We start from the raw sequence: 14921 nt of genomic DNA, 5'->3' as shown, positions 1-14921 counted from the left end.
CATTGCTTGTGTTGGTTAGGGTTAGTTTGCAGCTGCGTCTCTCTCTCTCTGCCAGGCTGGAGTGTGAGGAGAGAGGTTAAGAGAGTCACTCAGCAGTTAAAAACGCTCAGTGGTGTGGAGCTGCTCACCCTGCCTCGCTGCCAAGCTACAGAGAAGAGAATGCTGGTTGACTGACTGGTTAGCTGGCTGGATGTCTCTCTGACTGTCTAGCTGGCTGGCTGGTTTACTGGCAGGATCCTTGACTGACTATATGGCTGGCTCTCTGACTGACTATAGGGCTGGCTGGCTCTCTGACTGACTATAGGGCTAACTGACTTTATGGCTGGCTCTCTGACTGACTATAGGGCTGGCTCTCTGACTGACTATAGGGCTGGCTCTCTGACTGACTATAGGGCTGGCTCTCTGACTGACTATAGGGCTGGCTGTCTGACTGACTATAGGGCTGGCTCTCTGACTGACTATAGGGCTAACTGACTTTATGGCTGGCTCTCTGACTGACTATAGGGCTGGCTCTCTGACTGACTATAGCGCTGGCTCTCTGACTGACTATAGGGCTAACTGACTTTATGGCTGGCTCTCTGACTGACTATAGGGCTGGCTCTCTGACTGACTATAGGGCTGGCTCTCTAACTGACTATAGGGCTGGCTCTCTGACTGACTATAGGGCTGGCTCTCTGACTGACTATAGGGCTGGCTCTCTAACTGACTATAGGGCTGGCTCTCTGACTGACTATAGGGCTGGCTGGCTCTCTGACTGACTATAGGACTGGTTTTCTGATTGACTATAGGGCTGGCTCTCTGACTGACTATAGGACTGGTTTTCTGACTGACTATAGGGCTGGCTCTCTGATTGACTATAGGGCTGGCTCTCTGACTGACTATAGGACTGGTTTTCTGACTGACTATAGGGCTGGCTCTCTGATTGACTATAGGACTGGTTTTCTGACTGACTATAGGGCTGGCTCTCTGACTGACTATAGGACTGGTTTTCTGACTGACTATAGGGCTGGCTCTCTGACTGACTTTTGGGCTGGCTCAGTGATCAAATGCTCCCTCAACACTTTCCTAACACTGTCTGTTCCTTTCAGTACTATCCCCTGTCTTGTCTTGCACAAACCCTGGCTGGCTCTGGTGTTGTCTTACTCCTCCTTGTCCCATATAAGTGCGTGGGAACCTTATACGTTAGGCAGAGTGTGTGTGTATGTGTGTGTGTGTGTGTGTATGTGTGTGTGTGTGTGTGTGTGTGTGTGTGTGTGTGTGTGTGTGTGTGTGTGTGTGTGTGTGTGTGTGTGTGTGTATATTTGGCTGTGCTTGGCCGTGTGTGAGCATGCATGCGTGCATGTATACAGACAGAGGAAGGGTTGTTCAAAGCTGTTGTGTTGGGATAGAGGACAGGACAGAAAACACGGTGTGTTCTGGGACTATACTGCCTGTCTGTGTGGAGACATATCTGCATTAGAGTACAAGTTGATATGAATCAGACAGTCCTGTTTGCCATTCCATTAAAACACACTCTCTCGCTAACTCTCTCTTTCTCTCTCTCCTTCTCTATCACTCCCTCTCTCTATCACTCCCTCTCTCTCTCCATCTCCCTCTCTCTATCACTTTCTCTCTCTCTCCTTCTCTATCACTCCCTCTCTCTATCACTCCCTCTCTCTCTCCATCTCCCTCTCTCTATCACTTTCTCTCTCTCTCCTTCTCTATCACTCCCTCTCTCTCTCCATCTCCCTCTCTCTATCACTTCCTATCTCTCTCCATCTCCCTCTCTCTATCACTCCCTCTCTCTATCACTTCCTCTCTCTCTCCATCTCTCTCTCTCTCTCTCTCTCCCTCTTTCTCTCAATTCAATTCAAATAACTTTATTGCCATGGGAAACATATGTTCACGTTGCCATAGCAAATGGAATAGGCAAAAGGGAAATAAACAAGGGTAACATTAGTAAACAATGTTTACAAAAGTTTTAAAAGAATATAGACGTTTCAAATGTTATTTTATTGGCTATGTACACTGTTGTAACAATGTGCAAGTAGTTGAAGTATGAAAGGGATCATAAATAAACAGATAAATACTATTTACAAAGTTGTTTGTGAGTCTCTATGTTTTTGGTTGGATATGTTTCTGAATTTCCTTATTAGTGATTTTTGTATTCTTCATCAAACCATTTGTCGTTGTTGTGATTTTCTTAGGATGTGTGCTTAAAAAAACAGTTATTTGATAGGGAAGCTGAAAGTTACTACTGCCAAGTTTACATCTTCACTATTGCTTTGAAATGTTTTATCCAGGAAGTTGTCTAAAAGAGATTTGTTGTTGCCCAATTATTGTTTGGTAGGTTTCCACACTACTTTCCTTCCATCTATAGTGTTTCTTAATAGTATGCATTTTGTTCAGCTTTGATGCCTCATGATTGAATATTGCTCGGTTCAAGTAGGCTGTGATTTTGCTGTATCTGATAGGGGTGTCAGTGTGCTGACTGTGAACGCTCTGAGAGACTCTGGGTTCGGTGAAACAGTAATCTACAGTGTTACTGCTGAGCTGTGGCTGTGCCTACTGTAGCAGTCTGCCATTGACTATGTACAGACCCAGCGTGTGACAGAGCTGCAAGTTGTGACCCATTTTAGTTGGTTGTTTTCTCATAGCATATCTAGGAGGGAATACTGTCACCTCTAGGTGTTTGTCCCCGGGTTCTTGTCCAGTTCTGGCCTTTAGGTCACTACATACTAGTACGCATTCATGATTGATCTCTCCCTCTAGGATGGAGATACGGTTTTCATTCAATTATGGAGATTCTAGTGGGGGGATATACTGTAGGTAGCACACAGGAGGACATTTTTCTCTGTTGAGATAATCACTTTTTTGAATTCCTAGCCAAATGTAAAATGTTCCTGTTTTGATGAATGTAATGGAGTGGGTTAAGTCTGCTCTATAGCTATCTATTTCTCTTTCTGTCCCACTTACTCTCCCTCTCTCTTGCTTCATTCTCTCTTTCTCTCTGTCCTTCTCTGCTTCTCTCACTCACCTTCTCTCTCTCACTCTTGCTCACTCCATCTCTCGCTCCCTATTGCTTGCTTGATCTCTCTCTCTTTATCGCTTTCTCTCTCTCTCCTCTCTCTCGCGCGCGCTCTTATTTTCATTCTCTCTCTTACTTTTTCTCTCTCTCCCTCTTACTTTTCCTCTCTCTTTCTCTCTCTCTCTCTTTCTCTCTCTCTTTATTCGCTTTATTGGCATGGGAAACATATGCTTACATGCCAAAGCAAGTGAAATATCATGTCTATATACAGTGTTGTAACGATGTGCAAATAGTTAATGTACAAAAGGGAAAATACATAAACATAAATATGGGTTGTATTTACGATGTTGTTTGTTCTTCACTGGTTGCCCTTTTCTTGTGGCAACAGGTCACACATCTTGCTGCTGTGATGAGGATATGGGAGTTTATCAATATTGGATTTGTTTTCCGAATTCTTTGTGGGTCTGTGTAATCTGAGGGAAATATGTGTCTCAAATATTTGGCAGGAGGTTAGGAAGTGCAGCTCAGTTTCCACCTCATTTTGTGGGCAGTGTCTTCTCTTGAGAGCCAGGTCTGCCAACGACAGCCTCTCTCAATAGCAAGGCTATGTTCACTGAGTCTGTACGTAGTCATATCTTTCCTTAAGTTTGGGTCAGTCACAGTGGTCAGGTATTCTGCCACTGTGTACTCTCTGTGTAGGGCCAAGGAGCATTCTAGTTTGCTCTGTTTTTTGTTAATTCTTTCCAATGTGTCAAGTAATTATCTTTTTGTTTTCTCATGATTTGGTTGGTTCTAATTGTGTTGCTGTCCTGGGGCTCTGTGGGGTGTGTTTGTGTTTGTGAACAGAGCCCCAGGACCAGCTTGCTTAGGGGGCTCTTCTCCAGGTTCATCTCCCTGTAGGTGATGGCTTTGATATGGAAGGTTTGGGAATCACTTCCTTTTAGGCGGTTGTAAAATGTAACAGCTCCGTTCTGGATTTTTATAATTAGTGGGTATCGTCCTAATTCTGCTCTGCGTGCATTATTATGTGTTTTACGTTGTACACAGAGGAGGTTTTTGCGAAATTCTAAATTTGGTGTTTGTCACACAGTCCAGGTCACACAGTCCATTACCACTGTCTAGGTTACACAGTCCATTACCACTGTCTAGGTTACACAGTCCATTACCACTGTCTAGGTTACACAGTCCATTACCACTGTCTAGGTTACACAGTCCATTACCACTGTCTAGGTTACACAGTCCAATACCACTGTCTAGGTCACACAGTCCATTACCACTGTCTAGGTCACACAGTCCATTACCACTGTCTAGGTTACACAGTCCATTACCACTGTCTAGGTTACACAGTCCAATACCACTGTCTAGGTCACACAGTCCATTACCACTGTCTAGGTTACACAGTCCATTACCACTGTCTAGGTTACACAGTCCATTACCACTGTCTAGGTTACACAGTCCATTACCACTGTCTAGGTTACACAGCCCATTACCACTGTCTAGGTCACACAGCCCATTACCACTGTCTAGGTCACACAGTCCATTACCACTGTCTAGGTTACACAGTCCATTACCACTGTCTAGGTTACACAGCCCATTACCACTGTCTAGGTCACACAGTCCATTACCACTGTCTAGGTCACACAGTCCATTACCACTGTCTAGGTTACACAGTCCATTACCACTGTCTAGGTTACACAGCCCATTACCACTGTCTAGGTCACACAGTCCATTACCACTGTCTAGGTTACACAGTCCATTACCACTGTCTAGGTTACACAGTCCATTACCACTGTCTAGGTTACACAGTCCATTACCACTGTCTAGGTTACACAGTCCATTACCACTGTCTAGGTTACACAGTCCAATACCACTGTCTAGGTCACACAGTCCATTACCACTGTCTAGGTCACACAGTCCATTACCACTGTCTAGGTTACACAGTCCATTACCACTGTCTAGGTCACACAGTCCATTACCACTGTCTAGGTTACACAGTCCATTACCACTGTCTAGGTCACACAGTCCATTAGCACTGTCTAGGTTACACAGTCCATTACCACTGTCTAGGTTACACAGTCCATTACCACTGTCTAGGTTACACAGTCCATTACCACTGTCTAGGTTACACAGTCCATTACCACTGTCTAGGTTACACAGTCCATTACCACTGTCTAGGTTACACAGTCCATTACCCCTGTCTAGGTTACACAGTCCATTACCACTGTCTAGGTCACACAGTCCATTACCACTGTCTAGGTTACACGGTCCATTACCACTGTCTAGGTTACACAGTCCATTACCACTGTCTAGGTTACACAGTCCATTACCACTGTCTAGGTTACACAGTCCATTACCACTGTCTAGGTTACACAGTCCAATACCACTGTCTAGGTCACACAGTCCATTACCACTGTCTAGGTTACACAGTCCATTACCACTGTCTAGGTTACACAGTCCATTACCACTGTCTAGGTTACACAGTCCATTACCACTGTCTAGGTTACACAGCCCATTACCCCTGTCTAGGTTACACAGTCCATTACCACACACACACACACACACACATAAACACACATAAACACACACACACACACACACACACACACACACACACACACACACACACACACACACACACACACACACACACACACACACACACACACACGTAAACACACACACACACACACACACACACACACACACACACACACACACACACACACACACACACACACACACACACACACACACACACACACACACACACACACACACATACACACACACACACACACACACACACACACACACACACACACGTAAACACACACATAAACACACACATAAACACACACACACACACACACATAAACGTATCATCTCCAGTATTCTAATCAGAGTTGGCCAATTAGCTGCCGTCGTGTTACACCTCTGCATTGGAGGGCCTGAGTGGCTGATTGAATTGCAAAGCAGAGTGGATCAGACAGCCTGCAGCACTGAATAGCTGTTCAGGGTCCTGTTGGATCCAGACTTGGTGCATCAGTACCGCTTGCTGTGCGGTAGCAGAGAGAACAGTCTATGACTTGGGTGGCTGAAATCTTTGACAATTTTAGGGCCTTCCTCTGACACCGCCTGGCATAGAGACAGGGTGCTAGGGCCTTCCTCTGACACCACCTGGCATAGAGACAGGGTGCTAGAGCCTTCCTCTGACACCGCCTGGCATAGAGACAGGGTGCTAGGGCCTTCCTCTGACACCGCCTGGCATAGAGACAGGGTGCTAGGGCCTTCCTCTGACACCACCTGGCATAAAGACAGGGTGCTAGGGCCTTCCTCTGACACCACCTGGCATCGAGACAGGGTGCTAGAGCCTTCCTCTGACACCGCCTGGCATAGAGACAGGGTGCTAGAGCCTTCCTCTGACACCACCTGGCATAGAGACAGGGTGCTAGAGCCTTCCTCTGACACCGCCTGGCATAGAGACAGGGTGCTAGGGCCTTCCTCTGACACCGCCTGGCATAGAGACAGGGTGCTAGGGCCTTCCTCTGACACCGCCTGGCATAGAGACAGGGTGCTAGGGCCTTCCTCTGACACCGCCTGGCATAGAGACAGGGTGCTAGAGCCTTCCTCTGACACCGCCTGGCATAGAGACAGGGTGCTAGAGCCTTCCTCTGACACCGCCTGGCATAGAGACAGGGTGCTAGAGCCTTCCTCTGACACCGCCTGGCATAGAGACAGGGTGCTAGAGCCTTCCTCTGACACCACCTGGCATAGAGACAGGGTGCTAGAGCCTTCCTCTGACACCGCCTGGCATAGAGACAGGGTGCTAGAGCCTTCCTCTGACACCGCCTGGCATAGAGACAGGGTGCTAGAGCCTCTCTCTCTCTCTATAGCTCCCCTCCCTCTCTCTCTCTCTCTCTCTCTCTCTCTCTCTCTCTCTCTCTCCCACCCTTACTCCCACAGGTTATGAGCTTCCAACTATGATAATAGAGAAAGAATTTATGTCTGGCTTCACAGATGGAGAGAAATAATCAATATGTTTCTATGGGAGTGGAAAGCATTGGGCTTATGTTACACCAGGGACAGAGTCCAGCCCACCCACCCACGCAGGCCACACACACACACACACACACACACACACACACACACACACACACACACACACACACACACACACACACACACACACACACACACACACACACACACACACACACACACACACACTGTGCCTCTCCTAAGCACTGCCCACTGAGATGGATTGGGAGAGAGTGGGCTTGAAGGATTTGTGAAAAGAGAGAAAGAGAGGGAGAGACAGAGAAAGAGAGGGAGAGAGAGAGCTCTCACACAGTGGCTGAGGATTACCAGACAGCAACCTGCAAACGAACCAATCATGTGTATTACAACAGTGTGTGAGTGAGAGAGAGAAGAGGAGCGAGAAAGAGCGTGAAAAGAGACAAGAGAAAAGGAGAGACAGATGGTCACAGAGGGGAGGCGTACCAAGCTGGCTGTGAAGACAACATTGTGGTTTCTTCATGTCAGAAACAGAAGGATTATCTGTGATCTGTAAATGTCAGCAGAAATCATAAAAAATTCAGTCAAAATTCAGTTCAGTCAATACTCAGTCAGTGTAATCATCCAATACTCTGTTAGCGTAATCATCCAATACTCAGTCAGTGTAATCATCCAATACTCTGTTAGCGTAATCATTCAATACTCAGTCAGTGTAATCATCCAATACTCTGTTAGCGTAATCATCCAATACTCAGTCAGTGTAATCATCCAATACTCAGTCAGCGTAATCATTCAATACTCAGTCAGTGTAATCATCCAATACTCTGTTAGCGTAATCATCCAATACTCAGTCAGTGTAATCATCCAATACTCAGTCAGTGTAATGATTCAATACTCAGTCAGTGTAATGATTCAATACTCAGTCAGTGTAATCATCCAATACTCAGTCAGTGTAATCATTCAATACTCAGTCAGTGTAATCATTCAATACTCAGTCAGTGTAATCATCCAATACTCTGTTAGCGTAATCATCCAATACTCAGTCAGTGTAATCATCCAATACTCAGTCAGTGTAATGATTCAATACTCAGTCAGTGTAATGATTCAATACTCAGTCAGTGTAATCATCCAATACTCAGTCAGTGTAATCATTCAATACTCAGTCAGTGTAATCATTCAATACTCAGTCAGTGTTATCATCCAATACTCAGTCAGCGTAATCATCCAATACTCAGTCAGCGTAATCATCCAATATTCAGTCAGTGTAATGATTCAATACTCAGTCAGTGTAATGATTCAATACTCAGTCAGCGTAATCATCCAATACTCAGTCAGCGTAATCATCCAATACTCAGTCAGTGTAATGATTCAATACTCAGTCAGTGTAATCATCCAATACTCAGTCAGCGTAATCATCCAATACTCAGTCAGCGTAATCATCCAATACCCAGTCAGTGTAATGATTCAATACTCAGTCAGCGTAATCATCCAATACCCAGTCAGTGTAATGATTCAATACTCAGTCAGTGTAATGATTCAATACTCAGTCAGTGTAATCATCCAATACTCAGTCAGTGTAATCATCCAATACTCAGTCAGCGTAATCATCCAATACCCAGTCAGTGTAATCATCCAATACTCAGTCAGTGTAATCATCCAATACTCAGTCAGCGTAATCATCCAATACTCAGTCAGTGTAATGATTCAATACTCAGTCAGTGTAATGATTCAATACTCAGTCAGTGTAATCATCCAATACTCAGTCAGTGTAATGATTCAATACTCAGTCAGTGTAATGATTCAATACTCAGTCAGTGTAATGATTCAATACTCAGTCAGTGTAATGATTCAATACTCAGTCAGTGTAATGATTCAATACTCAGTCAGTGTAATGATTCAATACTCAGTCAGTGTAATGATTCAATACTCAGTCAGCGTAATGATTCAATACTCAGTCAGTGTAATGATTCAATACTCAGTCAGTGTAATGATTCAATACTCAGTCAGTGTAATGATTCAATACTCAGTCAGTGTAATGATTCAATACTCAGTCAGTGTAATGATTCAATACTCAGTCAGTGTAATGATTCAATACTCAGTCAGTGTAATGATTCAATACTCAGTCAGTGTAATGATTCAATACTCAGTCAGTGTAATGATTCAATACCCAGTCAGTGTAATGATTCAATACTCAGTCAGTGTAATGATTCAATACTCAGTCAGCGTAATCATCCAATACTCAGTCAGTGTAATGATTCAATACTCAGTCAGTGTAATGATTCAATACTCAGTCAGTGTAATGATTCAATACTCAGTCAGTGTAATCATCCAATACTCAGTCAGTGTAATGATTCAATACTCAGTCAGCGTAATGATTCAATACTCAGTCAGTGTAATGATTCAATACTCAGTCAGTGTAATGATTCAATACTCAGTCAGTGTAATGATTCAATACTCAGTCAGTGTAATGATTCAATACTCAGTCAGTGTAATCATCCAATACTCAGTCAGTGTAATGATTCAATACTCAGTCAGTGTAATGATTCAATACTCAGTCAGTGTAATCATCCAATACTCAGTCAGTGTAATGATTCAATACTCAGTCAGTGTAATGATTCAATACTCAGTCAGTGTAATCATCCAATACTCAGTCAGTGTAATGATTCAATACTCAGTCAGTGTAATCATTCAATACTCAGTCAAGGTATATCGCTGTGCAGATGTTGAGTCTTCATTCATACACAGCCACCCTCAGAATCACTTCCACTACCTGAGGCTAAATCATTTGAGACATTATGGATTACTCACTCCATCATTTACAAACACACTGCCATGTTCTGGTATTATTGATCTACCCACCTGTCTTAGTACCATAAGACTGACTGTCTGGCTAACTGACTCTCTCTCTCTCTCTCTCTCGGTCTCTCTCTCTCTCTCTCTCTCTCTCTCTCTCTCTCTCTATCTCTTTCTTTCTTTCTCTCTCTCTTTTTCTCTCTCTTTTTCTCTCTCTCTCTCTCTCTTTCTTTCTTTCTTTCTTTCTTTCTTTCTTTCTTTCTTTCTTTCTTTCTTTCTTTCTTTCTTTCTTTCTTTCTTTCTTTCTTTCTTTCTTTCTTTCTCTCTCTCTCTCTCTCTCTCTCTCTCTCTCTCTCTCTCTCTCTCTCTCTCTCTCTCTCTCTCTCTCTTTTTTTCTCTCTCTCTCAATTCAATCTCCCTTCCTCCCTCCCCACCTCTCCCTCTCCCTGTCAGGGAAGCAGGAAGTCTTGGGAGGATGTACTATAATGCTTTAGCCCCAGTATACAGACAGAGCTCAGACAACAACACATCAAGCAGGAGACTAGCTCTGTCTGTCTGTAGCTCTGTCTGTCTGTCTGTCTGTCTGTCTGTCTGTCTGTCTGTCTGTCTGTCTGTCTGTCTGTCTGTCTGTCTGTCTCTCTTTCTTTCTTTCTTTCTTTCTTTCTTTCTTTCTTTCTTTCTTTCTTTCTTTCTTTCTTTCTTTCTTTCTCTCTCTCTCTCTCTCTCTCTCTCTCTCTCTCTCTCTCTCTCTCTCTCTCTCTCTCTCTGTTAGTGTGTACCTGTCAGCTAGTGTGTACCTGTCTCTCTCTCCTCAGGTAGTGTTTACCTGTCTCTCTCTCCTCAGCTAATGTTTACCTGTCTCTCTCTCCTCAGCTAATGTTTACCTGTCTCTCTCTCCTCAGCTAGTGTTTACCTGTCTCTCTCTCCTCAGCTAGTGTTTACCTGTCTCTCTCTCCTCAGCTAGTGTTTACCTGTCTCTCTCTCTCCTCAGCTAATGTTTACCTGTCTCTCTCTCCTCAGCTAATGTTTACCTGTCTCTCTCTCCTCAGCTAGTGTGTACCTGTCTCTCTCTCCTCAGGTAGTGTTTACCTGTCTCTCTCTCCTCAGCTAATGTTTACCTGTCTCTCTCTCCTCAGCTAATGTTTACCTGTCTCTCTCTCCTCAGCTAGTGTTTACCTGTCTCTCTCTCCTCAGCTAGTGTTTACCTGTCTCTCTCTCCTCAGCTAGTGTTTACCTGTCTCTCTCTCTCCTCAGCTAATGTTTACCTGTCTCTCTCTCCTCAGCTAATGTTTACCTGTCTCTCTCTCCTCAGCTAATGTTTACCTGTCTCTCTCTCCTCAGCTAGTGTTTACCTGTCTCTCTCTCCTCAGCTAGTGTTTACCTGTCCCTCTCTCATCAGCTAATGTTTACCTGTCTCTCTCTCCTCAGCTAGTGTTTACCTGTCTCTCTCTCCTCAGCTAGTGTTTACCTGTCTCTCTCTCATCAGCTAATGTTTACCTGTCTCTCTCTCCTCAGCTAATGTTTACCTGTCTCTCTCTCCTTAGGTAGTGCTGGGGCCCTGAGAGGAAGCAGTGCTGTGTTCTGATTGGAGGACCCCTTCATGGGCTGCATCCCGTGCTGACACACAGGAGGGACTGGAGGAATTCTGTTGAATGCGGTAGGACCCCCTAAATCCCTCCTCATCCCCTCCCCTATCATACAATGAACATTCTACCTGCATCTGTGTGTCGTGAAATCGACATCTGAGTCGTGGGAGTGTTGTTGCTCCGTATCTCTAAAACACACTACATGACCAAAAGTATAGAACACCCTGCACACATCTTATAACACCCTGCATGTGCCTTAGAACACCCTGCACACATCTTATAACACCCTGCATGTGCCTTAGAACAGCCTGCACACATCTTATAACACCCTGCATGTGCCTTAGAACAGCCTGCACACATCTTATAACACCCTGCATGTGCCTTAGAACACCCTGCACACATCTTATAACACCCTGCATGTGCCTTAGAACAGCCTGCACACATCTTATAACACCCTGCATGTGCCTTAGAACAGCCTGCTCCCATCTTATAACACCCTGCATGTGCCTTAGAACAGCCTGCACACATCTTATAACACCCTGCATGTGCCTTAGAACACCCTGCTCCCATCTTAGAACACCCTGCATGTGCCTTAGAACAGCCTGCACACATCTTATAACACCCTGCATGTGCCTTAGAACACCCTGCTCCCATCTTATAACACCCTGCATGTGCCTTAGAACAGCCTGCACACATCTTAGAACACCCTGCATGTGCCTTAGAACACCCTGCTCCCATCTTATAACACCCTGCATGTGCCTTAGAACAGCCTGCACACATCTTAGAACACCCTGCATGTGCCTTAGAACACCCTGCACACATCTTATAACACCCTGCATGTGCCTTAGAACAGCCTGCTCCCATCTTATAACACCCTGCATGTGCCTTAGAACAGCCTGCACACATCTTAGAACACCCTGCATGTGCCTTAGAACAGCCTGCTCCCATCTTATAACACCCTGCATGTGCCTTAGAACAGCCTGCACACATCTTAGAACACCCTGCATGTGCCTTAGAACACCCTGCACACATCTTATAACACCCTGCATGTGCCTTAGAACAGCCTGCTCCCATCTTATAACACCCTGCATGTGCCTTAGAACAGCCTGCACACATCTTAGAACACCCTGCATGTGCCTTAGAACACCCTGCACACATCTTATAACACCCTGCATGTGCCTTAGAACACCCTGCTCCCATCTTATAACACCCTGCATGTGCCTTAGAACAGCCTACACACATCTTAGAACACCCTGCATGTGCCTTAGAACACCCTGCTCCCATCTTAGAACACCCTGCATGTGCCTTAGAACACCCTGCTCCCATCTTATAACACCCTGCATGTGCCTTAGAACAGCCTGCACACATCTTAGAACACCCTGCATGTGCCTTAGAACACCCTGCACACATCTTATAACACCCTGCATGTGCCTTAGAACACCCTGCTCCCATCTTATAACACCCTGCATGTGCCTTAGAACAGCCTGCACACATCTTAGAACACCCTGCATGTGCCTTAGAACACCCTGCTCCCATCTTAGAACACCCTGCATGTGCCTTAGAACACCCTGCTCCCATCTTATAACACCCTGCATGTGCCTTAGAACAGCCTGCACACATCTTAGAACACCCTGCATGTGCCTTAGAACACCCTGCACACATCTTATAACACCCTGCATGTGCCTTAGAAGACCCTGCTCCCATCTTAGAACACCCTGCATGTGCCTTAGAACAGCCTGCACACATCTTAGAACACCCTGCATGTGCCTTAGAACACCCTGCACACATCTTATAACACCCTGCATGTGCCTTAGAAGACCCTGCTCCCATCTTAGAACACCCTGCATGTGCCTTAGAACAGCCTGCACACATCTTAGAACACCCTGCATGTGCCTTAGAACACCCTGCTCCCATCTTATAACACCCTGCATGTGCCTTAGAAGACCCTGCTCCCATCTTAGAACACCCTGCATGTGCCTTAGAACAGCCTGCACACATCTTAGAACACCCTGTATGTGCCTTAGAACAGCCTGCACACATCTTAGAACATCCTGCATGTGCCTTAGAACACCCTGCTCCCATCTTAGAACACCCTGCATGTGCCTTAGAAGACCCTGCACACATCTTAGAACATCCTGCATGTGCCTTAGAAGACCCTGCACACATCTTATAACACCCTGCATGTGCCTTAGAACACCCTGCTCCCATCTTAGAACACCCTGCATGTGCCTTAGAAGACCCTGCTCCCATCTTAGAACACCCTGCATGTGCCTTAGAAGACCCTGCTCCCATCTTAGAACAGCCTGCATGTGCCTTAGAACAGCCTGCACACATCTTAGAACACCCTGCATGTGCCTTAGAACAGCCTGCACACATCTTAGAACACCCTGCATGTGCCTTAGAACACCCTGCACACATCTTAGAACATCCTGCATGTGCCTTAGAACACCCTGCACACATCTTAGAACATCCTGCATGTGCCTTAGAACACCTTGCACCCGTGATAGAACACCCTGCCCCCGTGATAAAACACCTTGCACCCGTGATAGAACACCCTGCACCCGTGATAGAACACCCTGCGCCCGTGATAGAACACCTTGCCCCCGTGATAGAACACTCTGCACCCGTGATAGAACACCTTGCCCCCGTGATAAAACACCTTGCACCCGTGATAGAACACCCTGCACCCGTGATAGAACACCCTGCACCCATGATAGAACACCTTGCACCCGTGATAGAACACCTTGCCCCCGTGATAAAACACCTTGCACCCGTGATAGAACACCTTGCACCCGTGATAGAACACCCTGCACCCGTGATAGAACACCTTGCACCCATGATAGAACACCTTGCACCCGTGATAAAACACCCTGCACCCGTGATAGAACACCCTGCACCCGTGATAAAACACCCTGCACCCGTGATAGAACACCCTGCACCCGTGATAAAACACCTTGCACCCGTGATAGAACACCCTGCACCCGTGATAGAACACCTTGCCCCCGTGATAAAACACCCTGCACCCGTGATAGAACACCCTGCACCCGTGATAGAACACCTTGCCCCGTGATAAAACACCCTGCACCCGTGATAGAACACCTTGCCCCCGTGATAGAACACCCTGCACCCGTGATAGAACACCTTGCCCCCGTGATAGAACACCTTGCACCCGTGATAGAACACCCTGCACCCGTGATAGAACACCCTGCACCCGTGATAGAACACCCTGCACCCGTGATAAAACACCCTGCACCCGTGATAGAACACCCTGCACCCGTGATAAAACACCCTGCACCCGTGATAGAACACCTTGCACCCGTGATAGAACACCTTGCACCCGTGATAAAACACCTTGCACCCGTGATAGAACACCCTGCACCCGTGATAGAACACCTTGCACCCGTGATAGAACACCTTGCACCCGTGATAGAACACCTTGCACCCGTGATAAAACACCTTGCACCCGTGATAGAACACCTTGCACCCGTGATAGAACACCTTGCACCCGTGATAAAACACCT

At 45.9% G+C, this 14921-nt stretch overlaps 1 protein-coding gene and 1 pseudogene across 1 annotated transcript in view; both read left to right on the top strand.

Moving 5' to 3' along the window:
- LOC118379748 (ataxin-1-like) overlaps window positions 1-14921 on the top strand; it is a 153202-nt pseudogene that overhangs the window by 95304 nt on the left and 42977 nt on the right.
- Window positions 7125-14921, top strand: part of LOC127909651 (dynein heavy chain-like) — a 40799-nt gene continuing 33002 nt past the window's right edge. Inside the window, exon 1 of the mRNA XM_052471805.1 lies at window positions 7125-9173. Coding sequence (XP_052327765.1) covers window positions 7578-9173 — 1596 coding nt within the window. The 5' untranslated portion in view covers window positions 7125-7577. The remainder of the gene's footprint in view (window positions 9174-14921) is intronic.

This window comes from Oncorhynchus keta, chromosome 19, assembly GCF_023373465.1.
Source record: "Oncorhynchus keta strain PuntledgeMale-10-30-2019 chromosome 19, Oket_V2, whole genome shotgun sequence".
NCBI lineage: Eukaryota > Metazoa > Chordata > Actinopteri > Salmoniformes > Salmonidae > Oncorhynchus > Oncorhynchus keta.
The sequence above is the reverse complement of the archived record's forward strand: the minus strand, read 5'-3'. Positions and strand labels throughout refer to the sequence as shown.